At 48.6% G+C, this 12,854-nt stretch overlaps 5 protein-coding genes across 5 annotated transcripts; 2 read left to right on the top strand and 3 right to left on the bottom strand.

Annotated features, from left to right (window-relative positions):
• Positions 1–195: 195 nt before the first annotated feature.
• BC939DRAFT_470852 (uncharacterized protein) lies at positions 196–911 on the bottom strand. The gene is given in 4 exon segments (XM_051558170.1): positions 196–526; positions 546–568; positions 697–726; positions 815–911. The coding sequence occupies 4 exon segments, from the start codon at positions 891–893 to the stop codon at positions 485–487; spliced, it is 174 nt and encodes a 57-aa protein (XP_051406046.1). The 5' UTR covers positions 894–911; the 3' UTR covers positions 196–484.
• Positions 912–3,715: 2,804 nt separating this feature from the next.
• Positions 3,716–6,603, top strand: BC939DRAFT_73291 (uncharacterized protein). The gene is made up of 3 exons (XM_051561868.1): positions 3,716–5,300; positions 5,387–5,499; positions 5,591–6,603. The coding sequence occupies exons 1-3, from the start codon at positions 4,056–4,058 to the stop codon at positions 6,528–6,530; spliced, it is 2,298 nt and encodes a 765-aa protein (XP_051406045.1). The 5' UTR covers positions 3,716–4,055; the 3' UTR covers positions 6,531–6,603.
• Positions 6,570–8,060, bottom strand: BC939DRAFT_470833 (TspO/MBR family-domain-containing protein). Its single transcript, XM_051558169.1, has 2 exons — positions 7,508–8,060; positions 6,570–7,079 (listed from the first exon to the last, which is right to left on the bottom strand). Exons 1-2 carry the CDS (start codon positions 7,904–7,906, stop codon positions 6,756–6,758), a joined length of 723 nt encoding a protein of 240 aa, XP_051406044.1. The 5' UTR covers positions 7,907–8,060; the 3' UTR covers positions 6,570–6,755.
• Positions 8,061–9,869: 1,809 nt separating this feature from the next.
• BC939DRAFT_470828 (uncharacterized protein) lies at positions 9,870–10,916 on the top strand. The gene is made up of 4 exons (XM_051558168.1): positions 9,870–10,077; positions 10,219–10,435; positions 10,578–10,684; positions 10,792–10,916. Exons 1-4 carry the CDS (start codon positions 10,000–10,002, stop codon positions 10,828–10,830), a joined length of 441 nt encoding a protein of 146 aa, XP_051406043.1. The 5' UTR covers positions 9,870–9,999; the 3' UTR covers positions 10,831–10,916.
• Positions 10,917–10,986: 70 nt separating this feature from the next.
• BC939DRAFT_470827 (ketopantoate reductase PanE/ApbA-domain-containing protein) lies at positions 10,987–12,833 on the bottom strand. Its single transcript, XM_051558167.1, has one exon. The coding sequence runs from the start codon at positions 12,492–12,494 to the stop codon at positions 11,079–11,081; it is 1,416 nt and encodes a 471-aa protein (XP_051406042.1). The 5' UTR covers positions 12,495–12,833; the 3' UTR covers positions 10,987–11,078.
• Between the last annotated feature and the right edge of the window lie 21 nt (positions 12,834–12,854).

The raw sequence follows: 12,854 nt of genomic DNA, 5'->3' as shown, positions 1-12,854 counted from the left end.
CTATTGGAAATGTCGTTTTCCCCGTTGTAGTTGTCTACAAGCTTCTCCAGCTCAGCGGCAGTCAAAATGTCTTTGTTGATAGCCAGAAAGCGCCTGACTATTTCTATTGTTGATTCTTCCTGCGTGTTTGTGTCCAGCTTTCCCGCATCCGATATGTAGAGAGTGGGCCATCCTTCGGCATACGCTCTTGCTGCGAGAAAATAGGAGAGGTACGACTTGCCAACGCCCATCGGACCGGACAGGACCCGTCTGTATGTACGATCCTTTTCACCGCAAATGTCCTTCCAAAGCTCCAGCATTTGTTCCGTAACGAAAAATTTTTGACCTGGGCTATGACGTCCAAATTCCTTGGGGGTTTGGCCCAGACTTGGAATATCGATTGCGTCGCCAGCTTGAAGATCGCTCTTGAGGTGATCGAATGCCTTGCGCGGTTCGGGCTCAAAATTCGCGCTTTGAAGAAACTCAATCCAAGAGAGAGGCAAATCTACTGACTTTCCGTCGGAAGCCTTATATGGCTTCCAGCCTTCGATAATACGGACTCTCTTGTTCTTCGGCATAAACTTTAGGTCTATATATCATATATTTTTTACACGGGTTAAACATTGCATCAAGGCGACAAATGTCATAAGTAACGTCAGCTGTGTTCATGACTGAGTAAAAGACAAGAGGTGGTTAGAAAAGATCAATAATACTCACCCGCATTCTCTTCACGGTCTCTTTTAGGAGCTATCGGAAGAAAAAAAAAAGAATAACGTAACGTAAATAACACGCGCCAGAATATCAATCATCACTCTGCAGAGAGCTGGAGACATACCTGGCGGGGGTGGTCGTTGCACGATGATGTTGATGGTCTTCCTTGGTACACCTTCCTTGAACACCTCGGAAAGGTCCATTGCTGGGCCGAGCTCCTCCTTGGAGTCAAGGGAATCAAAGATGACTGGCTCGCGCATTTCGGCAGCAACAATGGGAATCGAGACGCGCCAGATGGCAAGCTCATCTGCTGCGAGATCGTCAAATTTTGGCGTTTTCTTGGTCTTGATGAGCTCTTTGAGGTCACTGACGTCTGCATCTCTGTCTGGCTTGACTTTGAACGCGTTGGCTGTGGACTCGCCGTCGACGACACAGAAGAGGGTGAGTGCGTTTGCCGCCATGGATGAGAGGGGCGTTATCTGGGATGGAATGGGATGTGAGGCGCGGGAAGCCGTTGATGGGTGTGGGTTGTCTGGAAGGCAATGAACAAGAGCGTTGTGAGAATGGAGCAAAACGCGTTTTGATGAATTTGCCTCGATGACATGACTCACAGTCGAAACTCGTTTTTATCGCGCGCAAACCTGCAATAAAACCTTAACTGGGGATTGAATTGGACCGAGCTATTCTAAAGCTGAAAAATACAGTCACATATTCAGTCACATGCTCTGCCTCAACCATACCTCCTCACGTCTCATGTTGCATTCTACATACCTCAACACCATGATTACAACCTCTCCCCTAAAACGACAGTACGAGTCGCTCTCGACCCATGCAGCGGCGACAAGCAAAAAACAAAAACCAACTCCTCAACACCTTCCTGCCAAGAATCGCAAAAAATACACCAAGCACGAACTTGAGGATGCCGAGCATATTCGTCAAGCACAATACAACATGCTTTTGTATTATGCCAGGCGTAGATATGAATGTGCTCATTCTGTTTCCTGACGCCGAGCAGTTCAAGATCCCAATGGCCAGAGTCTCTTACACCCTGGAGCAGCAAGTCGAACTACTGGACATATATCATTATCTTCATGATCGGAAGGAAAACCTCCCGATCAAGCTTTCCCACAGCTCTTTTGGGCGCATGATAGGAGTCAATCTTCCGAGATGTACCCTTGAATGCATGCTCAAACGAGAAGACAAATTACGCGCTGCAGTCAAGACGCACCCCCCGGACGCTCATTACATCGTCGAAGACAAGAGCGTAATGATTGAGGAGGTCCTCTATCGGTGGCTACAAGATCAGCGGAGACAGAATGTCCCTGTCAACGGCAAGATGATCAAGAAAACATGTACGATTCTAGTCGATCTTCAGGACAATTCAGGCGATACCGTGTCTGAGGCACCACTATCATTTTCAGCCTCGTGGTTTAATCACTTCAAGAAACGCCATGGGATAACCTATTGCCAGCTTCATGGAGAAGCAGGATCGGTCGATCTGGAGGCGATTGAATCGGAGCTTACCGACATCCGTCAGCTTTGCGCCCAGTACACTCCGGACAACATATTCAACTGCGACGAGACCGGCTTTTACTTACAGGAGCTAGACGACAAGTCTTACACAACTCGAGGATCAAAGTCAGGCGCCAAGGCCAACAGGAGCTGCAGGGTCTCCATCCTATTCTGCATTAATGCTTCTGGTTCCTCTCTCGCCATGGCAAACACCAAGGATTCGTTGAAGCCGTTGGTCATCGGTAATACGTTTAATGAATGATTTGTGTTGCAATCATCTCTTATTTATTCGTGTTTTTTATTTCCATTCTTGGCCTTTACGACTCTGTGATGCTCTTTACTTTAGGCACAAGCATTCCAAATGATATTGAGAAAGATTCGGCGAAAAGGATGCTCATGAAAAAAACAAACTCGGGATGAATGAACAGGGCCCTATTCGTAGGGTGGCTACAAATGCTTGATGACGATCTTTCGGAGCCAACTCTTCTCCTTCTTGACTCTGCAGGTGCGCACAACAACATCGACATGCGTGATCCACGAGCTAACACGCCTTGGAAGCATCTTCACATACGACGGCTCCCGACAAACACCACATCAGTAAGGCAACCTCTCGACGCAGGGGTGATTAGTGTTTTCAAACGAGCTTTCCTGGAGATGCTCAGCTATGAAACCTATCTCGTTCGCAACTACGAAAAGAAGAAATGTATCTCAAACGAACTCGCTTGGACATTGATCCCCTATGCATGGAGTCGAATGAAGTCTCTAACGCTGCGAAACTGCTTCGCCAAGACGCCAATTCTTCCGACGGAAATGTGCGAGCAGCCCCGACGACGACGGCCAATCCATGCTGAACAGCAACATCCACTTCATTACTCCCGGCACGACCAATACGAAGAGCAGGAGAAGGTATACTTCGAGCATCTGATCGCCGAGACTACTATGGAGAACAATTGGAATTTCCGAGTAGTAGGAAACAAGGACGTGCAGGAGCTGGCTGAGGAAGTGCAGCAGCTGGTGAATGCAGATGAAGGAGAAAGCGTCCAGTCTGAAGAAGTTAGTCATGACGGATACTCAAGCTCACCGATCGCAGACGAGGAATGGGACATAGCCGCTCGAACGCTGGAAGATCTGGCCGGAGACCTTGTAAGCATCGAAGGCCTCAAGCAAATGAGACAGAGAGCGAAGCAGAGGTCTAAGAATACAGTGGATATTCGACGGTCAGTGAAGCAACTGGTGTGTGCTTTGAGAGATGGATGAGAATAAAAAAGGATTCTGCATCAACAGCAGAGCATGTGACTGAATATGTGGCTGTATTTTTCAGCTTTAGAATAGCTCGTTCAGAGAGATTCAATTCAATCCCCAGTTAAGGTTTTATTGCAGGTTTGCGCGCGGAAAATGCGATAAAAACGAGTTTCGACTGTACTATTCTCCAAAGCTCCGAACTTTCCCTTGTTCCGAGCTTCTGCCGCTGTTCTCGACTGAGGATAAAGCTATGGATACTCTGCAATGTGCCAGGGCTAACGCTGGCCGTTAACACACGAACGCAGCTATGACGCTGTTTGCAGATGCCGACGGTTTCATGGACGATGTTCAACACTGTATTCTTTTGACCAACACCATGACATGACCTGTATCTGTGCTTTGATAAATTACTTCAAGCTGTCCAAGCCTTGGTCGCTCTCCCGGTTATGCTTGGGATAGTTACAGTTCGATGGGTGTCAGAATTCAAGAGTATTGCTGGCCAGATGCATAGGCGCCCTGACTCTAATTTCCAACGGACTATGGAATGGTCGAGGACGAATGCCATTGTTTGGAAGTCTAATTAAATCCATAGCGAGCTCGAACAGTCACCCATGTCCACATCAACCGAACCCATTCCTCTCTCCTTTTTTCTTCATTCATTCCATAACACTTGTCAAGAACAGGAATCCGCCATGTCCGCCGCGACCTCATCCGCCCCTCGCGCACTCTCTCAGGCCGAGCTCCAAGCTGAACAGGCCAGGGACGATGGTGACTTTGTCGGGATCCTCTACGACACTATCCTCTACGAACGCGCCTGCAACCGCCTCGAGACCCAAAAAAAATACGACTTCCCTCTCAAGTATGATGAAATCGCCTACGACTTCCTCGCGGCCTACCGTCTCTGTCTCGAGCCCAAGTTTCTCGCCAACCGCCACACTGCCGTCTTCTCACACTTCATCCTCCAATCTAAGCTTTTGAACGCCAAGGGTGTACGGACCTGGGCCCTGGATCATTGGGGCCGCTACGAGATCTTTCCCTTGGACGATGAATCCCAATTGATGGATGGTGCGGGTATCGATGAGCTGAACGAGAACGATTTTAGTGATTATGACGAGGTCGAGCAGGGATTGAGCCCCGTTCGGAAGAATGTTGGGTATGAGGGTCCTATGCTTACACGTCGTCGACAGGGACACTATGGTGGACCAGTTGCGGATGGACAAGCACATCGGGAGATGTTCTCGTTGGGTTATTCGGCCGTGTACAAACATTCGCAGGATATGATCGCGGTAATCATTGCGCACCTTCGAAAGCGCGTTTGGTATCATGATGGTTCGGGAGGCGACGTTGTCGAGATTCAAAACATGGGTGTCGACGGCAAGGACTTCAGGAGGGGCAATCGCAATGTTAACGGCGATCTCGATGCAAGAGTAGACCAGGCGATCAAGGACGTCAAAGGCGTCAAGAAGTACACTCGCCAATTTAACGGCAAGATCAAGCGACGGAACCATGAGAGGGCCTTGGCCAGGACCGTGAACGGCGCCCCAGGGTTCTGGCAAGGGGTAGTGCAGAATCGAGACCCACCAACGGATTATTCGGACTCTGAAGCTGAGGATGCAGGAGGCTCCGAGGCGCAGGGAGTCGATACGGCGATCGATAAGATGGCAGCGATGTATCTAACAGAGTACACAGGGAGCCCTAGGAGGATCATCCGCTTTTTACCTGCTTCCAGGTCGAGCGAGACCTTGTACGACTGGAGAGGAGCAAATGACGAACTGCGCCTAGTGGATTTGGCACCTGAGGAAGAAGACACCATCTTCTATGGTCGCTTGACCCGAGATATTATGGCGAAGTATAAGGTGAGCTGAGAACGTCTAAAAAACGAGGAGGAGACATGAACAATACATCATCGTACTAAACAGCTTTCATTGGTTTGGGTCCCTAGCAACTGCTTCCACCGACTGGACTGATTGAGAGGCACAAGGAATTAAGAGAGTCGCTCCAGAACATCATTTCGGGCGCTTTTCCAGCCGAGGACTTCGAGGTCGAGGCATACGGGTAACTGTTTGCCTCGGTCTTCCTATAGCCATACTAATGCTTGCATTTCTATATATTGACTGACCTGGAACGATGTTGTCAATATCCGTAGATCGTTCGTGAGTGGACTATTAATGGCAAATAGCGATGCCGATTTCTGTATCACAGGCCCCAATATCCACAGCCATGAACAGCTCAACAACATGTCCAATATAGCCAACATTCTCTCCACCCGTGGCCAGATGAAAAACGTTGTTGCGATCCCTGACGCCATGGTCCCGATTGTCAAGTTCCAGGATCCGAAAACCAACATGGAGTGTGACCTTAATACAGGCAACAATCTCGGCGTCGTTAATTCGGAGTTGATCCGGGTTTACACCACGATCGATGAACGCGTCAAGCCGTTCCTGTACATATTAAAAGCTATCTGCAAGGCGCAAGGAATCAACGACTCTAGGAGTGGATACCTCAGCAGCTATGCGATCACCTGGATGGGTATCGTCTTTTTGCAGCAGTCTAGTCTGTCGACGCCCTCGGGCACAGCCTGGGGATGGGGATCGAGCCCTTTGCTGCCGAAACTGCAGCAGCAGCCATTTGAGCGGATGAAGGAACTCACGTTACGGATCAACCACAACACCAAGAACATTACGACAAGCACCCCAAGTCTTGTGAACTCGAGCAAGAATGATATGGTCCACTGCCGATTCGATGATAATAGCGATGGCAAGCACACGGGATCGGGTCGCGCGAATAAGAAGTCGCTTGGGAGGTTACTGATCGAGTTCTTTGAGTTCTTTTCGCGCCGTTTCAATTATACGGAAACGACAATCCATGTGGGCAGGGGCGGGATGCTGCCAAAGACAAGCAAGGAACGGCATAATGAGAGCCTTCGGTTACCGACGTTCAGGGTCGTGGATCCATTCTTGCACCATCGCAACATTACGGGGACGTGCCGTGGCGAGACCTTGGGCAGGGTGTGGAGAGCATTTGATCATTCGTATCGCATGTTGTGCGCCGGCGATTTGGAGGGCGCCATGAGGCAGGTGGACTAGGTGTGTAGCAAGCGTGAAATAGATAAAGCACTTGCGCATATAGATATATTTAAAGAAAAGCGTTTATTATGATAAGCATGTACAAAGGCATCGAGCGAGAATGAAAGGGAAAAGGGGGGAGGGAAAAGTACAAGGGATTATGAAAATCAGAGAACCCGGAATATTCTCACGCGTTTCATCTCATCATCGATCCTGAAGTGGTCATTAAAGAAAAGGAAAAACCATTTAACGAAGCTCGTGGTCGATCTTGTCGGTGGCCTCGTTGGCGGCCTGGCGAGCGTTCTTGTTGACATGACGAGCAGTGTCCTTAGCATCCCTCTTTGCGTGCTCAGCAGCATCCTTGAGCTCGTTCTTGGCGTGCTTGGCGGCGTCGTTGACGTCCCTGCCGATCTTGCGGGCGTGGTCGGCAGCGGGGCCCTGGGCGTTCTTGATCCAAACGTCATAGTTGAGGGCGGTTGCGTATCCGAGCCAAGCAACGTAGGGAAGGGTCAAGTAACCGGCCATCTTGTCAACCTTGAAGAAGTAGTAGGAAATAGCAATCGAGGAGGCCTATTGTTGCATGACGGGAGAGGATAAAGGATAGAAGCGGATGTTAATAATGAGTAGCTGTTGCGTGCACGAATGTGAGAAGACGGAACTGCGTGGTATAGAAAGGGCGATTCCCAAGGGCCCTGACTTTTGACGTGGGGTTGTGCAATGTATTGCCATGGGCTCACATAGGGAAAGGTTGCCCTCGATGAATATCACATCCAACTTTATGCGCAAAATGCCGTAAAAAGCGAAACTTGGATCCTTGAAGCCCCCGTGATAGTCGCTACTGCCTCTTCTCACTCCTGTCCAAGCATTGATATGGGGCCTCATGAAGTCCATAAAGCCGCCTTTTCCTTTTGATTTTCCATGAATCGACTCGACCCATATCATATCATATCATGTACCGTGGGATAAACGGGACAAATAATTCAAAAAGAAGCACTTACAGTCAAACCACCGGCAGTAACAAGGGCGGCACCGATCTTCTTCTTCCAGAACATCAAAGGAGACCAAGCAAAGTTGAGGAGCATGTTGATGCCATAGATACCCAATCCAGTCTGAGCCAAGCTACGAGTCAAGGGAAGAGTATTGGGTCCGGTGCGGAGGGCAACCAGATGGGATGCATATCCGACCGAGAGATACAATGCCGTCCATGCGGGCGCAAAGACCGACGAAGGGGGTGCCCACTCAGGCTTTCTCAAAGAGTCATAGTATCCCTGCACATGACGATGTGCGGGCACTGCAGAAAGGAAACCGCCGACGAGGGGAAGACCGACGGCCAAGACTGGATAGCGAGCCAGGTTAGTGTTGATAAGGCTCTGAGAAGCCTGGTAGTAGCTGTCCATGTTGATGTGAAGTAGTGGGTATGTGTGAAAGTGAAGAAGGGGGAGCTGAAAAGAAGGAAAGAGATGATGTAGAAGTAGAAAAGGGGAATAAGAAGAAGAGGGAAAAGAAGGGGTACAGCGCTGTCTTTTATACCATTCATCGTGTGTGGGATCGGTCATGCCTCCCATCATTTACTATGCTGTGGTTGGACACCTCGGATCCCCCAACCTATTCTTCTACCTGGCGATATCTGAACGCGGATCCACTGGGTGTCATACCCCAATGCATCGTCATCATATCATATTTGTCTCATATACAAAGCTGTATCTGGAAGCGAGATATCATGGAGAAGACAGGGTACAGGCAGAGTATGGAGAATCATCTTTGGGTGGGCATCATATATGTCATAATGCAAAGCGCATAGGAAATGAAAAAGAATAGAAATAGGGTTTGTCGCGCTATGTCATTGTCGCGTCAGTGCGAAACGGCACATTATTGGTCAATTGATCGCAAATAACGCGCGCGAGGAGAAAAAATACTTTGGTGCGTTTGAGTCTTTAAGGGTCACTCTGGAACCGAATTGTAAACAACTTTTCTTTTTTTTTTTCCCCTTCTTCAACCCTGCCTTTCTGCTCCCTCTTCTTCGTTCTTCTTCTTCCCCCAACACTCGTCTTTGTCCACTCTGAACACCAACCTGTAAGTACCAACCAACCACTCTCCTCAATCATCAATTGATTGCCATCTGGATCCAACAACTACTCTTTTCGAGCACTGTGCAGAGGAGGAGGATTTGTCAGATATGATGCTTATACATTTCGTGGGAATCTCTCGGAAATCGAATGAACGACAACTTAATCGAATGTCCTGATCTTACATGCCCTTCCTCTCTCTTCACGCACGGAGACAGCCTTATTGTGCTCAATGCTCCACTGTTGTATTCACCAAGGAAAGGATCGCGAGATCCGATTGAGTTGCTTGATCAAGTTACCAATCAACTTTTTCACTCGGTCGCATCTAGATATTTTTTTGCTCGCTCGGAATTTGCAGGATTTGCAGGACATTTGATAGGATAAAGGTGCGTCTACTTGTCCCCAACTTTCCGAACCAAAGGATACTCTACTCCCAACGTCCAATTGCGTTCAATTGCGTTCAATTGCTATTTATTTATTTTTTCATGGGAAGGGAACAGGCAATGATGATACAACCCATGCACCACTCTCAACCAAAAGCGTGTGGATAACCATTACCAATTTATATGAGCCTATCAACCCCCTTCACAAACACTTGTTTTGTGGTTTTGAGACCGAGAGAGTATTTTGCAGGCATGCTAATGTTCTCTTTTTTGTGATCTTGTTTTCTGTAGGTTTGTTTAACGCAAGTCTGGATTTGATAACCATTATGTGTAGTGCAACATGAACAATAAAATGAAAATAAAATCGCCTTTGCAAGTATCCAGTTGACTCAATTGACCTATGAATGTATATTCCGTAGACGGAGGGCGCGAGAAAGAGATCTTGGTCGCTCGCTCGTCTTTTATTTTTTTTTATTTTTTATTGACGTCAGATCCTCCAGACGTGCAGGCGTGCCACAGGCTGCTCTTTTTTTTTTTTTTTTTTTTTTTTGACACCAGAGCTTCCTGAAGTTATCTATTTGACAACCCGGGTTGCCATGCATTATTTGCCAACCCCCCCTAATTGACTGCTACTACGAGACTTATTTTGGCCCGCCTGCTGAATCCACATACACTGCAGCGGCGATTGAGGCAGCGGTCAGGTCGGCTCTACTCAGTATAGCTGGATCCATGCTACGAGGATGTGGGTAGGCTAATGTAATGACTCCTCAGCGGGGGTAAAGGAGGAGGAGGAGGAGTAGTGGGGCAGTGAGGAGGAATGGCAAGAGCAAGCAGATGTGGGTTAGTGCAATTAGAGGGGGCTGGCAAACAATGCATGGCAACCCGGGTTGTCAAATAGATAACTTCGAGCTTCCTTGGCAGCAGAAAGATCATGTGATTTGAGCGAGCAACATAAATTTTGGCTGGTCGCTCACTCAAGCGAGTCGCTCGTTTACACGAAGCAGTACGGAGCAAGCAAACACCATACAGAAGCAGGACACCATGGTCAACTACAAAGGAACACGGTCAAAAGGATTCGCCTCTCTCCTCGTAGTATTATGTCTGTTTGCACTTGTTCAGGTACAGAACGACGCCTCGATGCGGCTTCATCAAAACTAATGACAATATGAACAGCGGATGTCATGAAGCAAACGACAAAGAACCTCGACATTAATCAACGCGATGTCCGCCTTTTTTGGTGCTCTTTATCTCATGCAACAGGTCGCGCTGGCAGCAAACCCGATTAGTTTTTGCAAATGCATCTGCGGACAAGAAAAGACGATCACAGCCCTGCCAAGAGATACACAACATCCGATTTTCGGAGGATCGTCCAAAGCCTGTCTAGCATGCACAAAGCAATACTGTCTGGATAATAAGCCTGATATGTGCAAGGGAGTCGGAACAGGAGAGGGCGACGAATTGATCACGACTTGTTTCGGTAAGGTGGGGAGCGTCGACAGTAGTAGTAGCAGCAGCAGCAGCAGCAGGCGTGTGCACTTCTATGCGACATTGAATGACAGCGATGCAAAATTGTGCGCAATGGACAACTGATGGATACGACCTGTTTTGATTCATAATAGAACGTGATTCGTACAAAGACCAGTTTATCGTGTATCTGTTCTTGACGATAACATTCGGTCTCTTGGGGTTTGCAACTCTGCAGCCCTTCCTCAAGGGTCTCTGGCAGGTATGTTTCAATTGCATTATGAACACGTCCGGCGCACTGCTGCTCTAGTAACGTTGAACTAGCTACTAATCCTCACATCCTCAATTTCTTTCATCTTTCATCTACAGCGCCGGCAGCAGCACGCCTATACATCAATGCCCATGTAGAATCATCCATATAACACAACATATCCTTCCAAACAGACTCCGCGGACATTTCTAATGTGAACCAACTCAATAAACATCATGTACAGTATACGCTTGATAATGTGAAGAAAATTTCTTGGGGCATGCTGGATAATGCGAAGCAAGCTGTGAAGACATGTCTCGCTGTGCGGAGCAAATTATCCATGCCACAATAATATATACACAGAGGGAGAGTCTACAGTGCTTTTCTTCATTTTCATTATTTTTTTCTACTCTGAAGCTTTCCTTGGTGCCGCAAACTTTTCTTTAATCTTCTCAGTCACCATCCTGTTCAACGGTGCCGCGCTCTCTGCACTCTCACCCGGTGCCCTATCCCGCTCCGCCATCTTGATCAAGTACCCATTCATGTACTCAATCTCACACTGTCGCGATCCCTTCAAATAATCCTGCAATGTCGAACACCGGTTCTGTCGAGTTGCCCTCAAAATCCCCTCGGTCGTGCTTGTCAACGCCTCGAGCGTCAAAAACTCTTGCCGAAGGTTCTCATTCAGAGCTCTGTATTCTAGTGAATGGCGCAGGATCGAGTGCGACTCCTTCAGCAGATCCTTTACGGCTGGGTGAGCATTATCGGATGAATCCAGTAAGGCGCCGTTGGTCGCTTCCAATAGCGTCGCCACGGGGTTCACACAGGCATTGACGACGAGTTTTGAGAGCTGAAGGGCGAGCAGATGGTCGGGCATCAGGAGGCGAAGGTTCAGGGCAGCAGAGAGCTCTTGGAAGGTTGAGAGGGTCTCGTAGAGAGATCGGGTCCTGAGATCTTGAAGTTCTTGTACTGATGAAGGCGCAGTATAGAATGAGGAGAAAGGTGCGTTGGTGTAGGGTGCGATGAACGATGCAGGACTCCTGTATGGATACGGCGCTGTGAGGATTTCTTTCTTCGGCATTACAAGTTTCGGAAGCAGGGACGTATCCGAGGGTTTCAGAATTCTGCTGATCGGGACTGGCGTCGAGCCCGTTTGAGATATAGATGAGAGCTGAGAGGACTCGACTACCGGGGCCAGCCAGACATGTCCGGTTCCTGTATGTACGATCGTATCACCCGTCTTTTGGGCTCCATGCGAGATGATCCCCTGGACAAAGTTTGGTGTCTCCTCTTCGGTTGTCCAGCCCATGGACTCGCAGATCTCTTCCCGAACACCCATCCCGTTTTGCATCAAGACAATGGTTGTCCAGGGCCGGAGACGGTGTCTGATCTTAGATATGGCTTCGACGGTCTGATAGGTCTTTGTTGTGACAAGGAGCTGGTGGATCGGGGACCGAGAGAGTTCGTTGTAGACGGGGTCGTGGCGGAAGAGTTCCTTGTCGATGATGGGATAGAGGGGTTCCCAGTCGAGTCCGTCGATCACTTGGGGCTCTACAGAGGTGGTTTCGAGGGAGGTGAGGTTCATGTACTTGAGGGTTGTTGGAGGGTAGTTCTGGCGGGTATGGTCGGTGTTCTTGGCTGTGGTGTAGCTGTCCTTGTCGATTTTATCATAATATGGGGCTGCGGGCGGAGGCGCCCGACGCTGGAAGAAAGTGAAGGGGATGTGGTTCTGATAAAAGTAGAATGCGAAGAGCGATCCTATTCCACCGGGCCCGAGGATGTGGAACCGGGGGTTCATGGGCCGTAATGGCACGTTGGTCATGGTTGTGAAGGATGTGTGAGTAGCAAGCAATGCAAGGTGTTCCTGATCAGGTTCAGGTACCGAGCTGTCCGAGCAGACTTTTAAAGACACCAAAAGGTGACTGGACAATCGATTAAAAAAAAAACTGCGTTCAAAGTTCAGTCGAGTTATATTCAGTCGTCGTCTCCAGTCTGGAAACCTTTGGCGCTAAGCATATGCGAACGATGAAGTCAATGGAGATGCTACTAGCCCATGGTCTTCATCACGTCAGCTGTCGACGTCTTTTCAAAAGAATAGGGTTGGTGTGAGGTGCAGGACTGAAGTGAAGGCTCTTTTTGGAAAAGTTTTAGCGCAGGGTCCACGTAGCGTAAGGTGCCACGT

Source organism: Gamsiella multidivaricata, assembly GCF_025024155.1.
Source record: "Gamsiella multidivaricata strain RSA 2152 chromosome Unknown BC939scaffold_151, whole genome shotgun sequence".
In the NCBI taxonomy this organism is placed as follows: Eukaryota; Fungi; Mortierellomycota; class Mortierellomycetes; order Mortierellales; family Mortierellaceae; genus Gamsiella; species Gamsiella multidivaricata.
This window is presented reverse-complemented; position numbering and strand designations above follow the sequence as displayed.

Excerpts from the sequence above, each read along its gene's own strand:
- BC939DRAFT_470852 (XM_051558170.1), bottom strand. The coding sequence starts at position 893 with ATGGACCTTTCCGAGGTGTTCAAGGAAGGTGTACCAAGGAAGACCATC. Across the intron at positions 727-814 it reads GCAACGACCACCCCCGCCAG|CTCCTAAAAGAGACCGTGAA; the intron begins GTATGTCTCCAG and ends TTCTTCCGATAG. Across the intron at positions 569-696 it reads AGACCGTGAAGAGAATGCGG|ACCTAAAGTTTATGCCGAAG; the intron begins GTGAGTATTATT and ends TATGATATATAG.
- BC939DRAFT_73291 (XM_051561868.1), top strand. The coding sequence starts at position 4,056 with ATGTCCACATCAACCGAACCCATTCCTCTCTCCTTTTTTCTTCATTCA. Across the intron at positions 5,301-5,386 it reads ATATTATGGCGAAGTATAAG|CAACTGCTTCCACCGACTGG; the intron begins GTGAGCTGAGAA and ends TTGGGTCCCTAG. Across the intron at positions 5,500-5,590 it reads TTCGAGGTCGAGGCATACGG|ATCGTTCGTGAGTGGACTAT; the intron begins GTAACTGTTTGC and ends CAATATCCGTAG.
- BC939DRAFT_470833 (XM_051558169.1), bottom strand. The coding sequence starts at position 7,906 with ATGGACAGCTACTACCAGGCTTCTCAGAGCCTTATCAACACTAACCTG. Across the intron at positions 7,080-7,507 it reads TTACTGCCGGTGGTTTGACT|GCCTCCTCGATTGCTATTTC; the intron begins GTAAGTGCTTCT and ends ATGCAACAATAG.
- BC939DRAFT_470828 (XM_051558168.1), top strand. The coding sequence starts at position 10,000 with ATGGTCAACTACAAAGGAACACGGTCAAAAGGATTCGCCTCTCTCCTC. Across the intron at positions 10,078-10,218 it reads GTCTGTTTGCACTTGTTCAG|GTCGCGCTGGCAGCAAACCC; the intron begins GTACAGAACGAC and ends CTCATGCAACAG. Across the intron at positions 10,436-10,577 it reads ATTGATCACGACTTGTTTCG|AACGTGATTCGTACAAAGAC; the intron begins GTAAGGTGGGGA and ends GATTCATAATAG.
- BC939DRAFT_470827 (XM_051558167.1), bottom strand. The coding sequence starts at position 12,494 with ATGACCAACGTGCCATTACGGCCCATGAACCCCCGGTTCCACATCCTC.